This window comes from Ambystoma mexicanum, chromosome 10 (assembly GCF_040938575.1).
Source record: "Ambystoma mexicanum isolate Mex_15411 chromosome 10, UKY_AmexF1_1, whole genome shotgun sequence".
In the NCBI taxonomy this organism is placed as follows: domain Eukaryota; kingdom Metazoa; phylum Chordata; class Amphibia; order Caudata; family Ambystomatidae; genus Ambystoma; species Ambystoma mexicanum.
The window spans coordinates 1,489,020,372-1,489,038,713 of record NC_090932.1 but is presented as its reverse complement, the minus strand read 5'-3'; the positions used below and the strand labels follow the sequence as shown (position 1 = coordinate 1,489,038,713).

Below are 18,342 nucleotides of genomic sequence, written 5' to 3'. Positions count from 1 at the left end.
TATATATATATATATATATATATATATATATATATATATATATATATATATATATATATATATATATAGCTCCACATTGCTACTCTTGCTCCGCTGTCAAACATTCCTCCGACATCTGCCGTCTCCTCGAAGAGCTGATTTGGATGTACTCTGTCTCGCGAGACTTGGTTCACAGCCAGCTCTGTCATGAGTTTTGACACTCACTGTCCTCATGGCTACAAGACCCTCTCTGAACCCAGAACCAACCGTGCCGGCGGGGGTGTAGCCTTCATTTTTCCCGGAGTGGATCCCTGCTTCTGTCATTCCTACGCAGGACTACTCCTCCTTTGACTGCCTGGTCTATAGTCTCCTCTCTCTCTCTTTCTCTCTCTCTCTTTCTCTCTCTCTCTTTCTCTCTCTCTCTCTCTCTCTCTCTCTCTCTCTCTTTCTCTCTCTTTCTCTCTCTCGTTCTCTCTCTTTCTCTCTCTTTCTCTCTCTTTCTCGTTCTCTCTCGTTCTCTCTCGTTCTCTCTCTTTCTCTCCATGTGGCCACTATTCTACAGGCTGCCTGGCCAGGTCGCCCTCTTCCTCTCTGAGTGGGCTGACCCCTCCTCCTCCCTTCTGGACTCTACCTCTCAACTTCTCCTACTCGGAGACCTGAACATCCACCTGGATGCTAGTAGCCCATCTCCAGGCTCTTTCACAACCTCTGCAACTCTCTCTCTCTCTCTCTCTCTCTCTCTATTCTTCCCTCAGGCCCGACTCACTCTGCAGAGCACACCCTGGATGTTCTGATCTCTTCGGACCTCCCCCCCCCTCTAACCCTCTCACCACTCCTCTCTTCGAGTGTCCACTTACTCCTACGTCCCGTCCCCTTTCCTCCATACTTATGGGACATCTCTCCGTCCTGTGGGACGGGACCGGAGCACTTTGTAAAAAGCAACCCAACATTTTTTTTTCAGAAATGTTTCCTTACACTCTTTCTTGCGTGGGGCCCGGCACGCAGCCGTAACCCCGCCCACCTTGGCTCTGCCCCGCGTATCGCCCATAAGTCCTTTTCTCCGCTCGTTCGGGACTGGACGCACTTGCATCCTCGAAGATTTTCTTCCCTTTTTTCCTCTCTGGCTCTCGCTAGCGATTGTGTACTAGTCTGTCTGTCGTTCAAACTAGACTTTCCAGATTGTTCACCGTTTCACCGACGCTTAGCGAGGGCGGATCCCCATCCTCTTTGTTTAGAGTGTTTGGGTCCGGATCACCGTTGGGACTCCTGTTTTTACTGCGACTCCCTTTCGGTCCGGGCACTTCAACGTCGGTTGGAGCGGTGGGAGGAGGTGTTCCGACAAACTCCCCCTTCGCATTTTCAGGTGTTCATTGACGAAAAGAAGAAACGCCCGGTAAGTTCTTTACTTTTCAGAGCACCCCGGCCGGGGGATACCTTTCCAGGTTCCTCTCGGGCTAGGAGGAGCGTTGATCGCTCTGTCACCGGGGTTTGCCTTGAGGTGCCCGTTGGGCCTAATAATTGTACCAAACTTATCTCCGAGGGTCTCAGTAAGGGGCCTGTGGATACCGGAGCACACTCCAAGGCCCCTCCTGTGGGGGCTGTTTGTAGACCCAGTTCTACTGAGTCGTGGGGTACCAGAGCTCGCTCTGAGGCCTCTTTCGGCTTCCCTCAAGAATAAGACTGCGGTGTGCCCCGAGGCCTTTGTTGGGGTTGGTGTCACTGAACGGATGTTCGCGGGCCCGCGCGGATAAGGCTGTTACCGGACCTGGGTCTGAGGTCCCTCGTACAGAGGCTAAAGCTACCAACAGTTCAGAGAGGCCTGACAAGGCCTTATCGGTGAAGGTTGTTTCTCACCGTTCCCGCTCTTGCGGCGACACCAGATCTGTTGAGGGGGCAAAGAAGGAAAGTTCTTCTTTTACCGGCAGTGCCGAGGTCCTTCCTGGGAAGGCTAATTTGGCGGTTGGTATGTTGCAGAAACATTCCAGGCCTCTTAGTACTGGCTCTGCCGAGGTTCCTTATTTTCAGGCTAAAGTTAAGACCCCTGATCCATCGACGGGAACCCCTGCCTCACTTCCTTACGTGCCGCAGTTCCCCTCAGGTGATGACAAAATGGCGCCCGTTCCCACCACGACCGCGGTGGCCATTTTGGGTGTTACCCCTACAACTACGCCATCGGCCTCAGGGTTATGGCTTGGTTCCGTGGGTGTACATAGAGTTCCTTGTGCGCATCCTTATCGGCCAGTTTATGATTGGAACGCCAGGATGCCTCTTCCGCACAATGTTTCGTTGCCTGCGGGGTCGGCACCTTTGATTTATGTGAATACGTCGGTGGAGGGGCCGGTGTGGCACCCTTCCCCTTTACATCCCTGGATTATCCTCCTCATGAGAGGCCTCCTCAGGTTCCAAAGCAGTCCCCGGAGGACGCCTTTTTCGGTAAATTTCAAACGCTCATGTGTACCGACCCAATGAGGGAATATTTCAAAGGGCTTTTTAGGGATATATGTCCGCCCGTGCCTCCGGCTCCATCCGTTCCTCCGGTGGTTCCGCCGGCGTATCCCTTGCCTGCGGTGCCTTCCCCGACTCTCCCGCCTTTGCCCCCATTGTCCCCCGTGGACAAGGCAGCGCCCGACACGGCTCAGCGGGATCCTGACCTGTCGGATGACGCGCAAGGCGATCAGGACAACAAGGACCTGCCCCACTCTATTAGAGCTTTTCATGACCGGGTACTAGACATGATGTGCTTCTTGGATGTTCCGGTGCCCGAGGCACCCGCTCCGCAGGAGGGCGTGCTTTCTGGGGCATTCACCCTGTCTCCTTTGGAGCGTCCTGGCCTGTTCTTGCAGAAGGACGTTCTGACCGAGGTCTGCAAGGTCTGGGAAAAGCCACACTCTGGACTTTTCGTCAATAAGAAAATTGACGTGCGATACAGGCTGCATTCTTCGGAAGAGGTGGCCCTGTCGTCTTGTCCGCCCCCTCCTCCACAGTGGTGGCTGTGGCCACTTTGCATTCCAGGCCTGCAGCATCCTCTTCCACAACGGCTACTCAGGTTGTGGGAAAGGAGGATAAGCTCCTTGACTCCCTTGGGAGAAAAATCTTCGCCAACTTGGCCTTGTAGCTCAGGCAAGCCAATGCCGAACTGGTGTTAGCGGGGGCTAATATGCGGATGTGGAAACGTCTGTCGCAGTTTGAGGAGTTCATCCCGGTCGAGAAGCTGGAAGACTTTAAGGCGGGATTCTCCGACACCAGGGTCTTGGCCCAGGATCAAGGCCCTGGAGGCTGCGGCACATCACGTAGACACCTCGGCTCGGGGCCTTATGCTGGGGGTTGATAACTCGCGGCAGGCGTGGCTGCATGCCAATCAATTCTCAAAAGAAGTGCAGGACAAGGTGTTGGACCTTCCGTTCGATGGTAAGGAGCCCTTTCATTCTACAACAGATATAGAGCTCACCAAGACGAAGGATAGTGCTCAGACAGCTGAGTCCTTGTCGGTCCTTGTTAAGACCCCTTTCAAAACCCAGAGACCTTTTTCGCAAAGCCGACCCTCCTCTGGCTTTAGGGGCTTCCTTGACCGGAAATCTCGCAGAGTGGATACCCCTTTGGGGAATAACCGCCGTAGGCAACCGCGGACTCGGTTTTTCTCCCGCTCCTCGGCCTCCTCCTCAGATTCAGGTGGCAACACCACCGAATAACCTACAAAATGAGGGTTCTCCGCGCTCGCACGAGACCCCGGTGGGAGGACGCATTGCGTCTCATTGGGAGGCGTGGCAGACCTCACTGAAGACAGATGGGTCTTGTCAGTCGCTCGGGCGGACTTCCGCTTACCCCTACCCTTCAACCCTCCTTTTCAGCTGTCGGGCTCACCCTCCCTCAAAGCCGAGGTTCAGAAACTTCTGGACGTCAGAGCTGTGCTCGGGGAACAAGGGGAGGGCTTCTACGGTGCCCAAACCCAACCAGCCTGGCCTGCACACCATCCTAGACCTTTCCCAGTTTAATCTTTTCCTACCCCAAGAGAAATTCAAGATGATACCGCCCAGCCAAATACGGTCCTCCTTGCAGATGGGACATAGGCTCAGTGTGGTGGATTTTCAGGATGCATACATGCATATTCTGATTTGGAATCCACACAGGAGATCTCTCCGTTTCTCTTTGGGAGAGGAGCACTTCCAGTTTCGAGTGCTTCCTTTTGGCCTCAGCTCAGCGCTGCGTGTTTTCACAAAGATGTCGGTGATTGCGGCCTATCGTTGTCTGCAGGGTATCCATGTGTGTCCTCATTCTCCTCAATCTATCCTCTACTTTTGACACGGTCAACATTGCCATCCTACTAAATCGCCTCTGTGACAACCTAAGTATCACTGGTCAGGCTCTGGCCTGGTTGACCTCCTTTCTCACTGATCGACCCTGCCAGGTCCTACTGGGGTCATTCCTCTCTTCTATCCCTATCTCTGCTTGTGGTAGTCGCCATGGGTCTAACCTTTCTCCCTGGCTTTTCAACCGCTACCTGGAACCTCTTGCCCACTGCATCGCTAAATCCTGCTCTAACTTTCAGTGTTATAGGGATGACACCCAGCTCTTCTTCAGGCTCCCTTCAGCCACCTCCACTCCTTCTCTCATATCAGACTGTCTGGCCGCAATTCTGGAATGGTGGGCCGCCAATGATGTCTGCTTTAATGCCAGTAAGACTGAGATCCTCCTCATCGGGACACCTGCTCCCTCCTTTCCCCTCTCTCTGGCAGCCCACACTGGGCCCTCTTCCTGCTCCTTCCTCTGAAGCGAAGAACCTTGTTGTCATCTTCGACTCCACCCTCTCTCCTCTCCTCTCCTCACATCTCTGACGTTTCTAAGAAGTCACACTTTCAGCTGCACCTCCTCAGAGGTATTCCGCCTTTTCTCCCTTTCCCCCAGAAGCTCACTGTCTCCAGAGCCCTGGTCCTCTCTAGGCCTGGACTATTGCAACAGCCTCTTTCTAAATCTGCCTGCCTCTACTCTTCGACCTTAACTTATCCAGAACAGGACTGCAGGATTTGTCCTTTGCCTCAAGCCCAGGGATCGTATCTCTCCAGCTCTGAAATCTCTTCACTGGCTCCCTGTGGCAGCAAGGATCAAGTCTGACCCTTTGCATCGTCCACAAGGCTTGGGACCGCACTACCTTCAACTTTCACTTCCTAAACATCTTCCTTCTCGAGCTCTCCGCTCATCCAACTCTCTGAGGGTCAGTCGCTTCTTCAAGCAGAGAGTGGGTTGCAGATATCTTTCCTCAAATGAGGCCTCCCTCTGGAACAGCCTCCCTGCCTCTCTGACTTGAGCAGAACCACCTGTGGATCCAGGAGCAACTCAAGAACTTACTTTTCGCTTCTGCTTTCTCTCTTCCTCTCCCCTGCTGATGTCCTTGACTGCTCTGCGCACTGGTCACCGGGCCACCCATTGAACTCGAGCCCAGGCTCCTGCATGTCCAATTGCCCTTGCACTGCCCCCCTGCCCCAGCACTTAAGGGTCTGTATCTGCAACTCTACAGTGCCTTCTCACTGCACGTTTGAGCCACCCTCTAGCAGCACTTATTGAGTTACCCTCACTTCTCCTCCCCCACTCCCTCGCTAGCACTTCTCCCCTCCCTCTTCCCTGCTCTTGCGTGATCTGAATGACACAAGGGCCTAGTAAGATCATTGTTTTGCCTCCTTCTGTTTTGTCCTCCTCGTCTTGTTGCGCCTAGAAACACTTGTGTACAGGCGCGTTATAAATGACATATATCTTGGACCCGATACATTTCTTAAAGGAACTGGTGGGGCTTGCTGGGGGTGTACTGCACGGGACATGGCAGGGCATGCATGCATAAAAACAATTCAGGATTGCGGCTTGGCATCACACTCCATTCCATCTCCTGTTCTGAGGGACAACCGTATGGAGGAAAGAGGACTATCGACTAAGAGTACCAGTGTCACTACAGTGAGTAACTTATTTCTACTCCCAAACTCATAGTTGCTGAGTGCATTGTTAGTTCACTGTCCTCTGCCAGGCAATGTGAGCACTAGAATTGGATTTGATTATACCTGATAATACTGACAGACACCGGTGAAGTGGCTCTGTCCTTTGCACACTGGGGCTGCTGAAAGAGCGTGGTGTCAGACTTGCGTTTCTAGTCTCTGCTGCTCCCGTGTTAACGTGCTTGTATTCAATGCAGGTGTGCACTAGGCTGTTATCTACACTGTGTTCTTCTCAGATGCGATTCAGTTTACTATTTTACACAGTATGTAAAATATTCTCATTATCATATCAGATTTTACTCCAAATTTGAGTTCAACGCCAAAGCACTCCTATTTGGCACAAAACAACTGTGCATCTCTGTGAGATCCTAGAATTACTCTGAATAAGTTAACTTGGCACAGCGCTCTCACCAACAACATTCAGAACATGTCCCACGCTGAATCTTCTAAATTGACGTTCCCAAATCGCTAAATTACTCGCAATTCCCTTGTTTCATGCAGAGTTCTTTTTACAACACGACCAGTTCCCAAACTGTATTGGACAAAAGCCAGTTTAGAACTCTGCTGAAGGTTCCATGTCCCCTGTATTCCACCGCAAACTCATCTGCAGTCGGATGCTCCCACACAATCTTGGAATGTGGAGGAATCGGGCCCCGGGTGTCAATTAATTGAGGGCAAAACCTAAACAAAACCTGCTGCATACACTCGCACATTGAATGACCCCCGCCCCCAACTTCTACTTATTAGGCTGCGACTGCCTGCTCCTACTGCTACCATAGGGATACACATATACATTAGCTTTTTTTGGGTGTTGGGAAGGCTCCCAGTCGCAATATGTCTTCCCGTTTTATTTTTGATATTTTTGTTTGGTTACAATTGCATTGTGAATGTGGCCTGGCAGGGTTTTACACACAGCTGGCTCATGCATTTCCATGTTATTCCATTCTTTTCCAGAGGAAAATCCTATTATTCATTTTTGAACACTTGTCCAAGGATGCCACCATTCTTTGAAAAAGCTCTTCTCCTAAAAGGTGTTTGATATCCATCTCCATGACTGTCACAAGGAAGATTAGCGTGAGGGCTGCTTGAAGAGTAGCAAGGGAAGATTAAATAGAAAAATACAAGAATTAACTTTCACATGCACAGTCTGGTTCCAGAAATGCGCCACTGTATTTGATCTGCAACCTTCAATAGGATATGTTGGTTCTTTTCACCTGTACATTCATTAATTCATTTGGGTATCATTGGCGACCAGCTAAACGAGTTTCATAGCAGTTGGGTAATAGAGACTACTTAAATTGCCCATTTGTTACTTTTGAGCATTCATTTCTGGAAATCCAGCGCAGCCATTCATCCTTCCGAGGTCAATTTACTGAATGCAAGGATTGAAATAAGGAGCTGATGAGCAGAAGCTAAAAGCAGCTCTTTGGTAATTAATACGTATTACTCATTACCCAGCAAGTAGGAGCAACCTCTGGGGAACAAGGAGCTAGTACAGAGCAATATATAGTGTGCTATAAATCTAACTTCCACATTACATAATGACCGATTGTACTGTGAGTCCCAATGCTTCTTTATGCACAGCACCAAACTGAGAATTTATGTCAGGTAGGTATGTATGGCATCAGTTGGCCTGGGTAGCCAAAAGTATCTCCTCGTAGCTCTTGCTGTCAAGCTAATCAGGCTCTTCTAAGCTACAAGCTGTTGCTAAATTGCTCTCAGTTCATGGCAATGTCAAACCCTGTCAATTCCATTATATTGGGTTTTAAAATGTATTGTTACGGTGCTCAGAAGCGAGAAGAGTATGATATGAAGCCTAAATTAAAAACCTTATATTGATAGTCTGAGGCATAAGAACAGGATGTACGGTAGCTATGGATTCTTTTATTTTTATTTTGCACTCCATCTTTTAGCTGCCACTACTATAATTCAGAAAATATAAACCGATAATATTTTTGAAACAAGCGCTATGGAAAACCTCTATTCCCAGGGAGTTTGCCAACTCTGGATGGAAGTTGATTAATGTTTGATGTACATTTTTCTTTAACTCTGCTACAAATTAGAACCTTGTATTCAAACCTACATGGCTTCTGTATTGTAAATAAGTGAACTACAAAAATAGCCTTTTTCTGTTTGCTGTCTTGAACTATATTGCAGGCGGTGTACGCATTAATTTCCCTTCAGAAGAGATTTACAGCTGTCCATGACCATGTGTCCCAAAAAGACGATGATTCCATGTGGCAGGTCGTCATTGGAGCCCGTGTAGAGGTAAGAAGAGGAATGAGACTGTCATTCTCAATGATGTTTGCTTTTTTAATTATACAGACTCGCCATGCTGCACGCCTATTTGGCAGTTGTGCGTCTTCCCAGTTTTTGTTTTGGCTTTAAATATGTTTTTTTTGGTTGCTTGTATGCACATCTAGCTGCCTTACTCAATTTAAACAAATACCAAGGCCGGCCTTATTTAAGTGAACTTTTTTTTATTCATAAAAAAACATTCAATGGATTAGCTTGCAGGTGCAGTTACACTACCAGCATTCCTAACCACAAAACAGCCAGTCTCCAGGATCATAAGTGCTTTATTCTTTTATAACCCACAAACTCCTGTCCGTACACATCTAACCTTCGGCACTCCTAAACTGTGTCTCAGTGTATGCGACTCTCTACTCTCAAACAGTATTTGGGGATATTTGGGTAAAGCTGTAGACAATCCTACACTCTTGTCAAATATTTTTATGTCTGATCATGTAACTCCTGCCCTAACTTTTTTTCTGCTCTTGTATGCCCAATCAGTCCACTGCCCTGCCTTCCAAGTGTGTATATGTATTCTTTTGTATTGTAGTTGTCATTTATATAGCACCATTTTCCCATTTGTATGGCCTCAATGCGCTTTGTGGTCGGAACGGCCTCGGGGACTGAAGTCCAAGTACTGAGAAAAGAGTCTAATAGACTTTTAGAGGCGTGTGTGTGTGTGAGAGAGAATTGGACTTGGCAGGGATGGCTAGGCTTCAATAAGCAACCAAAGAGGTCCGGTATGTTGGCGGGTGCTGAGGGTGGGCATGAGAAAGCTCTAGTTCAGGAGACTCGATGTGTACTTAGCTAGACCAAATTTGTCGTAGGTTGTCGCTGTATGGCAGAGGTGTTGGGGCAAGTCTGCGGTTTCAGTGCAGAATATATGTGACCAGCTAGACTGAATTTTTCATAGCTGTAGCTGCATTCTAGAGTGCGTGGATGGAGAGCCGTGCCTGTGGCAGGTGTCCACAGAAGTGGTGTGTTTATAACCTACCTTAAACTCGGATGGAGTACATTTTTTCTGGCCCCGCTACCCCTTCGTCTTTCCAGGTGATGGGATGGTTGTCCGAGAGGATCTTCTAGTTGGGGTAGAATGCTACCATTGGAAGGACCAGGCTACTGGGATTCTTTGAGTGCAGTAGATGGGGAAACTTAAAAAAACACAGCTACTCTGTCCGCCATGTTCGAAAGAAGCTAACCAAGTAACCCAATAAGTGCGGTCTCACAGGAAGCTTGCATGTAGCCACTGCGCGTTTCAGCGGCCAGCCCAAGCCGTCACAAGTTCAAAGCGGGGTGCCAGCAATTGACTTGGAGCGTCATGGGTGGACTGAAACCTTGTAGGCGTAATGCTCTAAGTGGAGTCATTGTGTTAATAAGATGCAGTGCCAGGCCACCCACATGTTGCGACCCTGCTCTTGCCGGTATGGTAAGGGTCTAACCTATGAAGACTTTCTCGTCCCCAAACATTAGTGTATCACCATTCCTACCCCCAAATCCATCTAAGTATGTATCGTGTCCTGTACCCACATTCCAGTAGGCACTATTCATTTCTGCCTTCAGTGAGCCTGTGAATCGAGCATTGAGTGCTTGGGCAGGCCTCTTTGAAAAATTAGGTTGGGAAAGCCATCTAAATGCGCGACATGTCCTGTCCTTGTAATCAACTACACGGTCATTTGTTGCATCCAGTGATTAATCTAATCGAGCATTCAGAGCGATCTTGGGCAAGCCCTTTTTGATATTAGGTAGAACAGGATATGACGGTGCAGCGCCTCTAGGAATTTGGCCGATGCGGGAGATTGGGTGTGTCCCCATTGCCTATATCAAGGTCTGATCAACTGCCAGACATTACAGGCTACTACCAGATTGTCAGGTGCTGTCTGGTAGCCAGAGTGCACCAGTCAGTGTGGAAAATCCCAGGGGACTGTATTATCATGTGCGGGAGTGGAACGTGCCGAGTTTCGCACAGAGGGCCACAGCAAAAGCATCCGGCATCCACTTTAACGTGAGCAGTTGCAATTTCTGTGAATGTGGGCCTGTGCTTGTGTGTGAAGGCAATTGTGTGAATGTGGACGGAGAGGATTCAGTAAGAGTGAGGGAATAGCCAGGTTTTGAGGGCTTTTCTGAAATGTATGTGACCTGCTAGACCGAATTTGTCAATGTGGTTGTCAATACGGCAGATGTGGAGAGGGAGAGAGTTCTAGATGGTGGGAGCTTGGATTGAGAAGGCGGATCATCCCAATTTAGTGGAGTTGCACTGAGGGATAACTAGGAGAAATGCAGCACTGGATCTGAGGATCCTGGTGGGTTGTTAGCTTATGAGTTTATACTGGGGGTATTCTGGATCAGTGTTGTGAATGGCATTGTGAGTAATGCACATGTCTTTAAAGGTAGTCCATCGGCAAATAAGTCCCCTGACTCTCCCCTCCCCTCCTCTACCCCCCTCTTCCTCCCTCCCTTTCCCCCTCTTGCCCTCCTCCTCCTCCTTCACTCCACCCCCAACCTGTCCCATCTTCCTTCCCCCCCCCTCCCCTTTCAGTTAATTGCTCTTTCCATTGTTTTGCTGTTTGATTCATATTGTTATGCTTCAACAGTTTATCGTTCATGTTTTATGTATCATGTTGTTCTTTGTACAGCGCTTTGGCCTAAGGCGCTTTATAAATCAATAAAATACAAATACAAATAAGGTGCCAATGGAGGACTTTGAGTTCTGGACTGATGTGCTCTGTAGGTGGGAGGCCAAAGAGGAGACGGGCAGCAGCTTTTTGGATTGTTTGGAGTTTTCAAAGTTGGAAAGCCAGTCCACCTAGATAAAGGCAGTTGGCACAATCTCAGCAGGAAAGGATAATGGTGAGGATGGCAGAGATTCAATGTGGGTAGGTGAGGTACGGGAAGATTCACCTGAGGATGCCTAGGTGTAAAGAAGTCGGTATTGAAAACAGAGTTGATTTGTTGGGAGAGAGAGATTTGAGTCGAGCATGCATCTGAGGTTTTTCACTGTAGTGGAAGTGGTCTTGGGATGGGGGGGGGGGGTTTATCTAGGAGTGTGGCATGGTCAATGATATCAAAGGCAGCCGAGAGGTCAAGTGAGATAAGCGCTGGTCATTCTTCCGTGTCTGCTGTTCATTTTAGGTCCTCCCAAACGGACCCCAGGGATGACTCGGTTTTCCCGAAGGGGTCTGAAGCCAGATTGGTCTGGGTCTAGAAGGTTGTTGGCTTCTGTGAAGTGGCAAAGCTGTGCAGTCCAGCTGTTTGGCAACAAAGCGGGTGTTGGAAATGGGCCGGTAGCTCTGTGTAATGAGTATTTCAAGCCTGTTTTTTTTTTTTTAGGAGAGGTTTGATGAGGTTTTGACCGCTTCTGGGAAGATTCCCAAGATGGAAGAATGGTTGATGATTGACTGCAATGCTGCCTGCGCAGGTTGAAGTTAGGATGTTGAGGAATGTGGGCGGGCAAAGAGAACCCGACGGGCGGCTTTGTGCTAGGAGCGTGAGGAGCTCCTGGTGTGAGATGGGGGCAAAAGAGGAGAAGGATTGCACCGGCAAGGAGTTCGGACAGGGGATGAGTGGAGAGCGGGGCGGGGGCATCATTGCTATTTTAGAGAGGATGGCACTATGTCCATCAATGGCGATGTTAAAATGTTCAGACAAGGCATTACATAGGGAATGGGAGTTAAGAAGGGGAGCTGTTGAGCAACCTGGCAACTTGAATTCAAAGATGATTCTGTGCAGTTTTTGCTTGGGTTGCGAGAATACAAGATCTTGTTCCCATAGAAGATCGGTAGGCTCTTGTCCATCTTGCCAGGGAGGATTTGTTTTGGGGGTTGGGTTGATTCTCCAAATCTTCTCCAGTCGGTGCTTGAGAGATTTGGTAGATTTGAGGTGGGAGGTGTACCATTTGGGGGTGGGGCATGATCTCTGCGAGGTACGTTTTGTTGGCGTGAAGGGTTTGAGGGTGCCGGACGGCCAGTGATCGAAGAGTGTGATGGGGGGAGGGCCTTTCTGGAGCAACAAACCACACCTAATCTCGCCCAACACCACATGGCGTCGTCCAACCGAAAATCACACCTACGCTCAGTGAACAGTGTATCGGAACTGAAGCTGCCAACAGCACATCACAGCTCTCTTGCTCTTCTTTCCTGCTCAATCCTACTAACCACCCCCCGCCCTCCTTGCATTACAGATCCGCCAGTGCACCAATGGACCATGCAAGTGGCAATAGGCAATGCTATAAGAACCTTGAACATAACAGAGAACTGGGAGTGAGTTGACCAGAGAATTTGCTAGGTCCGGGGTGATGAAGTCTTTATTCCAGAGAGGGGTGAGGGGGCCAGGGGTTGGCGATGGCGACTTGGGAGGGAGCCAGTGGTGAGGTTGGCAGGGAGGAAAAGATTGCGGGGTGATCTGTCCAGATAAAGGGACAGGGAGGGAGAGGGAGCTATGATGTTTGTGGCGCTGAAAACCGCGTCAAGGGTGGGGCCTGCCAAATGAGTCGGGAGTGTAATGAGTTGAGTCAGGTTGAGAGCTTGCAGGGTATCTGTGAGGCAATGGATCATAGGGCTTAAGGGGGGAGTCAAACTAATGTTGAAATCTCCTAGTATGGTGAATGCGGGATGTTGATTGAAGGTTGTTGATAGTGCGTCAGTGAGAGAGTCTGTGAAGTTCCAGTTGTAGCCCGGGGGTCTGTATATGAGTAGAAGGCTGTGGGGGTAGCTGGGAGAGTTTGAATTTTACAAGTAGAGAATCATAATCTGTGCTGCGGGCTAAGGTGTCCTTAAGTAGGACTTGGATCAGGTGTTTGTGTAAGATGGCTAGCCCCCTCTCCTCTGTCTGTTCTTAACAATCTGGTTGTATCCAGCAGGGCTGCCTACTGAACAATGGGTTTGTAGTCTGTAGGGATGGGGCAGGAATTTGGATCTGGGATGGAGCATGGGAGACGCAGGGTCCCGTCTGAGGCCATGGTCCTTTTGTGTCTTTCGTGATGCCCACAGAGTGTGGGAGAGAGTGGGGGGGGGCTGTTGAGATTGGGGTGCTGGCCAGGGTGGCCTTGCTGCACTTAGCGATGGGAAGTGTGCGTTGGAAGTGAGTTGGGGCGGATGTTAAGGAGGTGTGGGGTGAGGGAGCAGAGGCAAATCGGTAGGGAGTAGGAGGGAGTGTATAGGTGGGAGGGGCTGGGCAGGTGATATGGGGAGAGGCTGGAAGGGTTTAGTTTTCATTGCTTGCTTTCCAGTGTGCAGCTCTGGCTTGGGAGGAGCAAGATGTGCGTTGAGGTTGAATTGGAGGGGGAAGGGGACGGTTGGAAAACGGGTGATGCAGCGTATAACTGAATGTGGATGGGAGGAAGGCGCTGCATGTACGGAAGGGGGTGTGGAGGGTTGGGCTAGATGAGAGGGGGGTGAGGGTTGGCTTGGTTGGACAACAGTATGTTTTCTGGAGCGTCAGCGTGCTGCTCTGAGTTTGGTGGTGTGAAGCATGCTATCTATCTTTGGGTAAGGTGCACCCCGATTCAAAGCTCATGCTGGTTGGAGGACACACCTGGGAAAACGAGGGAGCTGGGGGAATTTAGCTAGATTTGGAAGTGCTAACCAAGATTATAGGAAAGCACAGATGGGAAAAGCACCTAGAATTCCAAGAATTCAAAGCACACACCTGGATTTAAAAGGACACAGCAGGGAAATGCACCAAGATTTAACAGAAACCCGGCAGAGAAAATGCACCTAGATTTAAAAGCAATACAGCGGGCCAAAATGCACCTATTTAAATGAAACGTAGTAGGGAAATGCACTGTCTGGTCCTGCTTCCCTTGATCCGCTGGAGCTGATGAACCCTGCAGACCCCTGAAGAGTTTGGTCCACAACTGAACTTTTCACAGTTTAAATCCGAAACTCCCCAAAGGGAAAGGGGAAGTCGATAAAATAACAAACCACAGATTTGTTGTTAGTTCTCGTGAAAATCTGTATGGGACGAAAAGACAGGGGGTTTGGGTTATTTCTTTTCTTGCTCAGAGACCGAGTCTAATCCCCCCCCCCTCCCCTGAACTATCTTTTCCTGGGTTTCCTCCTCGAAGAGCGGAGATGAAAAACTCTTACCCTTTCAGCGGAGTAACTTTGTTTTTGAGCATTTTGTTGACAGGAAATTCACAACAATCTCATGTACATGTTTGTATACCTAAAAGCAGTTTCAAGGTTATTGGGTCCTGACGTATTCCATATCTATGACAGTAATCACCACGGCTGTGCTGCTTTGGAAAATCTTTTCTGTGTCCTGCGTCGATACGCCGCCCTCGAGGACCTACGCCGACGTCACTGGATGTTATAAGTAGGACGCACGACGCCCGTAGCCTCAGTTCCGTTTTTTCTGCGAACGTGTTCACTTCGGAAATCTCGGCGCGCCTCGACTCTTTGGAGTTTGTTCTTTCGGTTCTTCGAACCTGTTAGTTTGTGAAGTTGAAATCCTTTGTGATGTCTACCTATTCTTCCACCCCGCATCTGGGCTTCAAGAAGTGCGGGGACTGCGGGTCCAAGATGTTGGTGACGGACTCGCACAACGCCTGCCTCTGGTGCCTCGGGGAGGCCCATGACACGGATGATTGTGTCGACTGCCAGTCGCTTACGTCCAAAGCCTTGCAGGAGCGCAAGAAGAAACGGTCGGTAAGGTGTCCAAGCCCCGGAAGTCGAGGTCTGCGGGGCTTTTGACAGACGATTCGAGGGGCGACTCTCCGCATCGTCGTCAGAAGTCCAGTGGGTCTCGGTCCCGGAGTGGGTGCCGCCACTCCTCTGACTCTTCGAGGCACTCCCGGAAGCGCCGTCATCGGTCGCCTTCCCCGTCCTCATCCGAGGACTCCGCCCGTCGGCGGGTCGCTTATCCCACCAAGCATGCGACGCCGGAGGAATGGGCTTCCTTCGTTAAGAAAATGCTAGCGATTCTCGAATCGCAGAGCACTGGTCCGTCCGTGCCTCTGAGTGGGTCTAGTCGTGATCGGACTAGAGACACCGCTCGTACGCCTTCGGGCTTGGGTGGTTGGCACAATTCGCGGGAGCGGTCGCGCTCGGACAAGGGGAATCGTTCTAGTCACACCCGTTCCAGGTCCCGGTCCTCGACGCGCTCGAGACCGTGTGAGCCTGTGATGTCTTCAAGGAAGACGTCGACGCCTGTGGCGTCGAGGGACTCTCTCGTGGCTCGGCCTCCGAAGAAGTCGTTGGCGCCCAGGATGTCGAGGGACACGCTCGGGGCTCCGCCCTCGAGGCCTGTGTCGACGCCGTCGATGCTGTCGGCGCCGCGTTCGCCGTTGACGCCGATTCACTCGACTCCTTTCAAGGCTGTCTCGACGGGGGTACACCGGGGCACGGTGGAACCCCCTAGAAAGGCTCTGGCCAAGGTCAAGCATGGCTTTGTTCCCCATTCGGTGCCCACTTTCCGCCGTCTTGAGTACATTTCGGAGGTGGATGAGGGCTCTGATGATGGCATGGTTCCTGATACAGTGCCAGATGAGATTCTCTCGGGCCATAGCCAGATTGAGGACCTGCGTCAGTCCCTGCATGACGCCAGTGGTCTGGACACCTCTCCGGAGGTGGAGTTTTGTAGGCCTGAGCCTGGCACACATGCCGACTCCTCGTACCAGCGCCTTATGTCTAGGGTCACCGAGTACTTGGGGTGGTCTGCTGCCCCAGGGGATTTTCTTCAGGATGACCTCACGGATATCCTCGACCAAGGTCCACCAACTGACAAGGTACTGCCGTTCCTTATGGCTCTACAGAGGAGGGTGGCGGAGGCTTGGACTGCTCCGGAGAGTCTCCCGGCAGTGGGCAAGTCTTTGCCGCAACAATACTGCCCAGCCATTAGCGACCCCTGCTACTTCACCAAGCACTCCACTCCGGAGAGTTCGGTGGTGCAGGCGGCTACGGCCCCAGCAAAGCAGGCGTCGTATCCTACCATCCCACCTGATGGGGACGACGTTTTGATGGTTGCGCGAAGAAAGTGTTTTCTTCAGGGGGTATGGCTCTTCAGGCGGCCAACTCCGTATGTGCCTTGTCACGTTTCACGCACACTCTGTGGAACTGTTTCCTTAGCGTCTGAACATATTCCCGAAGGGGACGAACGGGATGGTTTTCTTGCTATGGTCCAGGATGGCTAGGATGCCATGTGTGAGGCCGTTCAGTCGGGTTTGGACATGGTAGATTTGCGTCAGCCGGTACCATGGCGGCGAGCACCGGAAAACGCAGGTTTGCATGGTTGCGGAAGTCGGGGTTTGCTCCTGATGTGCAGGCCCGGCTCCTCAACATGCCCTTTGACGGTGAACCTCATTTTGGCAGCAAGGCTGACGAGAGCCTTGAGAGGTTGCAGACCTCCAAAGCTGCAGCGAAGTCGTTGAGCGCTGCAGTTTGCCGACCTCCGCCTTTTTGTCTAGGGGACAGCAATGGAGGGGAGGTTCCTTTCGTTATTACTCATCCTTTGGTAAAGCGAGAGGAGCTGCCAGTCAAAGGGGCCACCGTAGGAGTACCAGAGGTGGAAAGCAGGATACTAGAGGTGCCAAGGCTGCTCGGGCAGTTGCCTCTTTGCCCTCGGGCAACGCCACAGCCACTTCAGCGCAGTCATGAGGCCATGTCCCATGGTTCGCCGGTTGGGGGAAGGCTGGCGCAGCATCTTGTCGAATGGCGTGCCATTACTTCAGATGTGTGGGTTCTGGAGATCATAGCCCAAGGCTACTGTCTTCCCTTTCGGCAGAGGCCTCACGACAATCCACCTGGGAATCTGAGTCCGGATCCGCTCCTAGTGCAGGAGGTTCAAGCCCTGCTGGAGAAAGGCGCCATAGATCTGGTGCCAGTAGCGGAGAGGAACAAAGGATGGTATTCCCCCTTATTTTTTGATTTCCAAGAAAGACGGGTATTGAGACCCATCATGGACTTGCGCGGTTTGAACAAACTCCTCAGGAAGGACACGTTCAAGATGGTTACTCTTTCTCAAGTCCTCCAGGCCCTTCAACTTCAGGACTGGTTGGTGTCTCGACCTCAAGGACGCTTGTTTTCATGTGCCGATCCATCCAAAGCACAAGAAGTACCTGAGGTTCGCTGTTGGCGACTCGCACTTTCAGTTTCGGGTCCTGCTGTTCGGATTGACCTCCGCCCCGAGGGTCTTCACCAACCTCATGTAGTGGTGGCAACGTTTCTCAGGAAAGGGGGGGATTCATGTCTACCCCTACCTGGACGATTGGTTGATCAGGGCGTGCTCTCCCGAGCAAGTCCTGGATCATCTGTCCGTCACCTGCCACTCCCTCCATAAGCTGGGATTCTCCCTCAACTTGAAGAAGTCCCACTTGACGCCAACTCAAAGCCTCCAGTACATTGGAGCAGCGCTCGACACGTCCCTGGGGCAGTGTTTTCCTCCCCAGGTGAGAGCTCATCACATTCAGCAGATGGTGCACAAGTTTCAGCATGCCCAGAGTCTCCCAGCGTTCGAGTTCTTGAGATTGCTTGGCCTCATGGCATCCTGCATTTTTCTGGTGCCAGAGGCCGGGTTGCGGATGAGATCCTTGCAATGAGCTCTCAAGCTCCAGTGGTCTCAGTTCTCCGGCAGGATGTCGGACCCTGTTCAGGTGCCGTCTTCGGTCGCCCAGGACCTTCTGTGGTGGGCCGTCGAAGGCAATCTGATGAAGGGGGCTCAATTTTGGCTACCTTAGCCGGAGGTGACGATCGTGACGGACGCATCCCTCACGGGATGGGGAGCTCATGCCAACGAGTTGACAGTCAGCGGTCGTTTATCTCTATCGGAGTCCAGACTCCATATCAATCTGTTGGAGCTGAGGGCCGTCAGGCTTGCCCTGAAGGCTTTTCTGCCGACTGTGCGAGGAAAGAATGTCCTGATCCTGATGGACAACACAGTGGCCATGCACTACCTCAACAAAAAGGGGGGGCAAAAAGGGGGGGCAGGGTCACTTCCTCTGTGCAGGGAGGCGATGCATCTCTGGTTCTGGGCAATCCAGCAGGAAGTTTCGATCTCGGTAGTTCATCTGGCCGAAGATGAAAACGAGACGGCGGATGCTCTTGAGCAGACAGAGCGCGATCTCTCACGAGTGGGAGTTGGCTCAGAAGATTCTCCTGGA

The 18,342-nt window shown here is 50.9% G+C and overlaps 1 protein-coding gene across 1 annotated transcript in view; it reads left to right on the top strand.

Annotated features, from left to right (window-relative positions):
- The window catches only part of DIABLO (diablo IAP-binding mitochondrial protein), a 337,779-nt gene that overhangs the window by 150,002 nt on the left and 169,435 nt on the right, over window positions 1-18,342 (top strand). Inside the window, exon 4 of the mRNA XM_069619599.1 lies at window positions 8,115-8,225. Coding sequence (XP_069475700.1) covers window positions 8,115-8,225 — 111 coding nt within the window. The remainder of the gene's footprint in view (window positions 1-8,114; window positions 8,226-18,342) is intronic.